Below are 6,307 nucleotides of genomic sequence, written 5' to 3'. Positions count from 1 at the left end.
TACACACATGCTATTGGCAGCAACTGTGTGGTTTCTTGGATTTACCTTTTTTCATTCATGATTTATTTTTACTGGGATTCGGCGAGACCCATGTGTGTAATGATAATAAACCAAGACTTTTGAAGCCCTCTGTAGCGGCCTGAGCGTAACAACACTAACCCTGGAGCAATGCTGCCATCTTGTGGCCAAACATTATTATTTCTAGTGTTTGTGTCACATGGAGGAATGTGTCTCTGGTCAACACCTGTAAGAGTGTAGTTTCTTAAAAACACAGATGTTCACATGCAGTGCAAGGAAGAGACACAAACAACAAACTGATCAGCAACAGAAGTATTGAACACTGGACATAATATGTTCCTTTAAAGAGATGCACAGTTATACACTTTTATTCACATGTCCATGTTTTGGGATAAACAATAATCATTGTCACAGTATACATACTATTAACTCAGATTATGATGCAAACTTCATACATGTCAGTACACTTAATACAATATGTATTACTTTGTAAAAAGGTTACCTTTTTCACTATGCATGTATAAATTATTATTCAGAAAATGTCTATTGCAAAGTTCAGCAAAATTAAACTTTATTAGAAATAAAACTTTATAAATAAATATTCACAATAGTTATTTAACCTAGTATAGTGTTACAGTAACATTTGTTTAAACAAAAATACATATGTTTACAGAAAGAGCTGTTGGGGTGAGAAGCCATTTTGCTAAGTGAAAGGAAACTTTTTGTGACTTCCATGGTCTAGGACAGAATGGTCAATATTTGGTCCGTCACTGCCTCCTCATAACTAAAATATAATAATCTACACGAGTATTTGGTGCAATCAAGATGTTAAATATTCTCTGGTTCCTCCTTTATTTTAAAAATACAACTCAATAATAACTTCATTGATTAATGAAGCTCCGTTTTCACATCTGCCTCAGCTGGCCGAGGCACAAAACAGCAAAATGATCACACAATACAATTATACAATCATACAAATGTTTCACTCTTGTCACAGCTAACTGTATCATAAACAAGGGTGCTGTTTTCAAGGGCTGCGGTGTTTAAATTATATCAACCAAAAACTTAAACTTAAAGGTACAGTTCACCCCAAAATCAAAAATTCATATTTTTCCTCTAACCTGTAGTGCTATTTATTCATCTAGATTGTTTTGGTGTGAGTTGTCGAGGGTTGGAGATATCGGCCACAGAGATGTCTGCCTTCTCTCGAATGTAATGGAAATAGATGGCACTTGGCTTGTGGTGCTCAAAGTACCACTAAAAAACCTCAAACTCAACACTCATGTCTCTTTTCAGAAGTCATGACCTGGTTACTCAAGACACTCCACTGAACTTGTGAGCAGTTTCATTGAAACTGAGCTACACCTACCAACCAAATTACCTGGCAGAAGTAAGCGTGCATCTACTGCTAGCTCACCTAGCACCACTGAGCTAGCTCACATTACAGCTCAGCCAAAAGTAAAACAAACTTGATAACTTGCTTTTACATTGCTGACACTCTACATAGATCACTTGTGGTTACAGAAACAGACATCAAACAAGTTTGAGCAGAATAGTAGTTACTAGTAATTCAGAAGTTAGCAAACACCCACCCTAGTGAACCATTAAGCAAGGCACTGAAATATTTATTTTATTACTGTACTATTAGTCCCTTCACTGTTGACTTTGTTTGCTTAACTTTGAATTCAGCACCAGATGGTCGGCTCTTTTATGTTTACTGCCTTGTTGGTTTCCTTTGTGCCAGACGTGATCAATTGTAAAACTATTTCTGTGTAAAAGCGGCCCGTTGCTGTCTTCCAGCAGTGGAATTTCATACGAGGGTTCAAAGTGAACACCCATCTATCAAGGCTGACATGCACTGATACCGCACACATTTTCTTGTCTGCAGTGGGAGAGTGTATATGTGCTTATATCCCTGTGATCATATACAGTGTAAGCTGCTTACATGAGCTGGAATCACATATTCCAAGAGGAATAAACAAACATGTAGGTTATTAACATTAAAATACAGCTTGAACTAACTGTAAAAAAACAGCATTATGTGTTTGCCTCGTGGCTCTACCACCCTACTGAACTGATTTTGAGTGACCTTTTTATAAGGTTCCTTTGCCCGGTGTGAGAATGCACTATTAATGTGCATTAATGTGAGCGTGTCCATGGTTCCTGGTGCAGTCTTGCTTTACATGTTACCCACAGGTCTTGGCAGGAAAAAGATGGCCTTCTGACCGTGGTGGGTGTCCGGCCCTGCTTTGGGTTGGCCATTCCTCTTCAGCCCAACATACCAGTTGTACTTCTGAGAGCAATATGTGTTGTAGTGGTTTTCTTCATACTTCTCCAGGAAGTAACACTCATCGTTCAGTGCTTGCTAAGACAAGAAAATAAAAGAGAGAAGAGAAGAGAAGAGAAGAGAAGAGAAGAGAAGAGAAGAGAAGAGAAGAGAAGAGAAGTTTTATTGCAAGTTTTCTAATTCTTCCCATCAATTCATTTTAAATGTTGTGTGGATACACACAGACACACAGCCACAGAACAGCAGACTATAGTGCTGAATAATAGAAATAAGAATCCATGTGACAAATCTGTAATTCCTTAATGACTTACTCATCTGTACCAATGATATATTACTGCGCACAGTGATTTATAGTCTACCCTTTGGCGCTGTGATTTTCCAGCATTTTGCAGTTGTGGAAATAACCTAGCTATTACAACACTGTAGGAGTGAGTCTGAACTTATACTAAAACGTTAACAACTATTATGGAATTTGACGAAAGCAGCCCCAACGAAACACCTCTTCAAACTGTTAGGTAACATTTAATCTTTACTCATCTTTACTTCATGGCAGCAGTATTTTTGTGACAAACTCTAAAACGTAAATACTCACCGATCCATAAAGGCGCCCATTTTTGTTCATAGCCAGGTACCTCCCTGTCATCTCGCCCTTGATGACCACCACTCCCACGCTCACAGCCTTCAGCCTGAGGATGTCTGCAGCACAAAAATACAACCCTGTTCAACATAACACCGCCGCATGGCTTTTTTGATGCCTCTCCAAGGATGAAGTGGAAAATAAACTAACTTAAACATAATGTCACCATCATTTTTCTCCTGAAATAAATATTTGCCTGGCATTTTTCAGGCTCTGTCGTCTGAATGTGTACACAGGGTAAGTAATTATATTAACAGTGATCAAATCAGTGAGCAGCTTTACTAGAAGTGCAGCAATTAAATACCTTGCTCAAGAGGACTGTAAACAGTTATTTTCAAAACTATCACACTCATGAGCCTTAATATTCTTCCATTTTATCAAGTCCAGTTATCATTTTAAGTCATTTATTGTGTTTTATATTATCATATTTTACCCCGTCTCTTTTGTTTATCATCATCAGAAAAGATAAAACTGTCATTTAAAGTGTTAAAAGTCAAAAGAGTAAACAGTAGATATGAGTAACATTAACAGAATTTGCTCAGTTTCATTTTCATCTTTAATGTTACAGCTAACAGACTCTCCTCTTGTCTTTTACTTTGCTCCTGATTCTGAGACACAACAACCAATCACACAACAAGAAGAAAGAAAAAAAAAAGATTCCTTCCTCACCATAGCGGTCATTTTCCTGCCTGCCACCGCTCACAGTTCCATCTGGTAAAATCCTCAGGTGATATCCTCCGTTCTGGCTGTACAGCCTGGTCAGTGTCTGGTGCTCTTGCCTGGACAAGTCCAGAGATGAAGGTCCGAAGGGCAGCACTGTAATATCTCCCTCAGACATCTTACACAGAGTGTGAGGCTTAGACGAAGCAGAGTGATGTCCCTGTGTCTGCAAAGACAGAGGAGATCCATCGTGCTCACTGTTCATGTCACCTGGACTGTGTCTGAGACACGAGAGAAAACAGGAAGAGGATGACATCGCCGCTTTCATGATGTGATTACAGGAAATGCTCAACTCCCCCGACTCCCTCAATCACTTTCTCCCTCTCTCTGTGTCTCTGTTTCTCTCCGTCAACCTTTTAAGGCGCTGTTTTTTTTTTGTTTTTTTTTTTTACATAAAGTGATGAAACCAGGCAGGGGATATGATCTGGAAGGAAGTCAGGCAGAGCCGCCACATGATCAAACTTGTTTTCTAACTGAACATCACTTAGGCGCTTTCTTTGTGATAATCATTTCCAGATGGCAGTGATGTAACTTTCACCTGAAATCAGTGCAAGGCCAGACTACCAAATAAAAAACACGTGGACACACCGCAGCAGAGACAGTTTGCGGTAATGGTTTTACTCCCGGCTGGAAATGTTGCAAGTGCCAGCAATAGTCTATCAAGTATATCCAACAGTTTAATAAATGGTAATCCACAAGTGAAACACAAGAACCATTTTCATCATACTGGTTGAGGCAAAGACTTTTGCATTAACCTCCCTGCATTCAGCTGGCTTCAGCCGACTGGTCAAACAAAGTCTCCAGCAGCCAAACTCTTAAATCTTTCCACGAGAGGAACAAGAATCCAGCTCGCCCTGTCTGTCTTACCCTTGGACTGTCTGCTTCCCTTAAAAGCTTATCCAAAAAACAATCAAGCCCATCTTAAAGCCACAATGTCAGTGTAATCTCAACATCCTGAAGGGTAGTGATCCCAGAGCAGCAGTGCCTGTCATAAAGTCTGTCTTGTCAAATGGAAAAGTAGTAGGGAAGCAGCGAAGGACCCAGCCAGCAGTCAGTGGTACTGTACAGCTCGTACAGTCGATGTTATCATTTGTAGCCAGAGGTAGAGAACAACTGCTACAGAGTAATGCTAGCCCACATCTGGAATGTCTTGGAAAAGCATAAGAAACAGAGGGAGGAAGAGGGGAATGAGAGCAGGAGAAGGAAAGCAAAAGACAGAGTAGTGCAAAGCCACAAAAGGAATGTAAGGCCTACCCACTCACAGACGTTTTTTCCTAAGAACAGGACCTGGAGAAGAATGTTGTATTACGGGATATGAGAGGTTACTTTATATCCACAGGGACCTTCGGACAGAGCTGCTGGTGGCAATGACGTCAAAAGTCGACCTGGTGACCGAGTCAGAGTGCAGATGTGTGGGAGGATAGATTGAACCTGTGTGTATGTTTGGGTTGGGGGAGATAGTCGAATTGGATGATGTCTGGGCTAAAGTAGAGCAAAGTTCTGCTGGGAATAAAATACTGATGATTCATGGAAGAGTTCATGGATGCTGAACAGTGGCCCAGCTTGGCTACTTTTGATCCTTAACATGCAGAAACACACACACGCCACATCAGGTGGATTAATTCGTCAAAATTAAGGAAGATCAGTATCAATTTGCTTCCCTGTCATCAAAGATCAGCATCGGTTAATGGTGTATCAGCAAAACACAAACAACAAGCCTCCTCTGATCCAGTGGGTGAGTCACCTACCTGTGAGAAAGTCATGTGACAGTGCCCCTGATAAGCCAGCATGTCCTCCTCTTTTCCTCCTTTAAACTGAGGTTGGGGTGAAACCAGCTCCTTTGCGCCAAACTTTCTGCTTCTTTTCTCCAGCCGAGAAGTGGCTGGACTTTAGAGACTTAAGTGTGTATTTGTACCATATCTACCCCCTCCTCACCTCACCACCCTTCTAGCAGCGTCAGAGGATTCATTTTAACAGGCCAACGTCAGGACTAAAATTACCGCAGTAGAATAGAGAGAGAGGAGACTGAGACAGAGTGACGCAAGTGTCCAGGCGATGGGATCCAGCCAGAGCCTGGAAATGAGCAAGGCTGCCCGTCTGACTGAGCACTGATACATTCTTATAGCGGAGTCCTCCTGGAGACACTGGTGAGCAACACAATATAAACATTTATAAAAGACACAAAGACGGTGACTTCAGTTTCCACAATTAATCTTACATAACGCCAGAACCAGTCCCAGCTGCTTTGATGCTCGGCCCAGATGCCCAGTGGTGAATGGTAAATGGACTTACATTTGTCTAGTGCCTTTCTAGTCCTCCAACCACTCAAAGCACTTTTACACCACCCATTCACACACACTTTCATACACTGGTGGCCAAGGCTACCATGCAAGGTGCCGCCTGCTCACCTATTCATTCACATGCACTCGATAGGTGTACATAGTTGGGCAAATCAGGAACAATTTGGGGCTCAGTATTATAGAGGATACTTTACATGCAGACTAGAGGAGCCTGGGATTGATCCGCTGATCTTCATATTGGTGGATGACTCGCTCTTCCACAGCTGACCCACTGGCGACTTGCTTCACATTCCTGCAAAGTTATAATATGTACTCATCAAAAAAATACATTTGACAGCTAGTAAT

The 6,307-nt window shown here is 41.2% G+C and overlaps 1 protein-coding gene across 8 annotated transcripts; it reads right to left on the bottom strand.

Annotated features, from left to right (window-relative positions):
* Nucleotides 1-372: 372 nt before the first annotated feature.
* On the bottom strand, nucleotides 373-5,588 carry LOC125898461 (putative fibroblast growth factor 1). 8 transcript variants are annotated; one of them, XM_049592261.1, is made up of 4 exons: nucleotides 5,411-5,588; nucleotides 3,612-3,883; nucleotides 2,898-3,001; nucleotides 373-2,383 (listed from the first exon to the last, which is right to left on the bottom strand). In XM_049592261.1, exons 2-4 carry the CDS (start codon nucleotides 3,865-3,867, stop codon nucleotides 2,198-2,200), a joined length of 546 nt encoding a protein of 181 aa, XP_049448218.1. In that variant the 5' UTR covers nucleotides 3,868-3,883; nucleotides 5,411-5,588; the 3' UTR covers nucleotides 373-2,197. The 8 variants fall into 8 exon arrangements, with proteins under 8 accessions (XP_049448218.1, XP_049448216.1, XP_049448222.1 ...); XM_049592259.1 differs by having other exon boundaries at nucleotides 3,612-3,828; nucleotides 5,411-5,587; XM_049592265.1 differs by lacking the exon at nucleotides 5,411-5,588 and adding an exon at nucleotides 4,925-5,335 and having other exon boundaries at nucleotides 3,612-3,828.
* Between the last annotated feature and the right edge of the window lie 719 nt (nucleotides 5,589-6,307).

The sequence above is a fragment of the Epinephelus fuscoguttatus genome, linkage group LG12, assembly GCF_011397635.1.
Source record: "Epinephelus fuscoguttatus linkage group LG12, E.fuscoguttatus.final_Chr_v1".
NCBI classification, from domain to species: domain Eukaryota; kingdom Metazoa; phylum Chordata; class Actinopteri; order Perciformes; family Serranidae; genus Epinephelus; species Epinephelus fuscoguttatus.
Note: the sequence above shows the minus strand (reverse complement) of the source record. Positions and strands in the feature narration are given on the sequence as shown.

Excerpts from the sequence above, each read along its gene's own strand:
- LOC125898461 (XM_049592258.1), bottom strand. The coding sequence starts at position 3,930 with ATGAAAGCGGCGATGTCATCCTCTTCCTGTTTTCTCTCGTGTCTCAGA. Across the intron at positions 3,002-3,611 it reads GCAGGAAAATGACCGCTATG|ACATCCTCAGGCTGAAGGCT; the intron begins GTGAGGAAGGAA and ends TTTGTGCTGCAG. Across the intron at positions 2,384-2,897 it reads ATGGGCGCCTTTATGGATCG|CAAGCACTGAACGATGAGTG; the intron begins GTGAGTATTTAC and ends TTCTTGTCTTAG.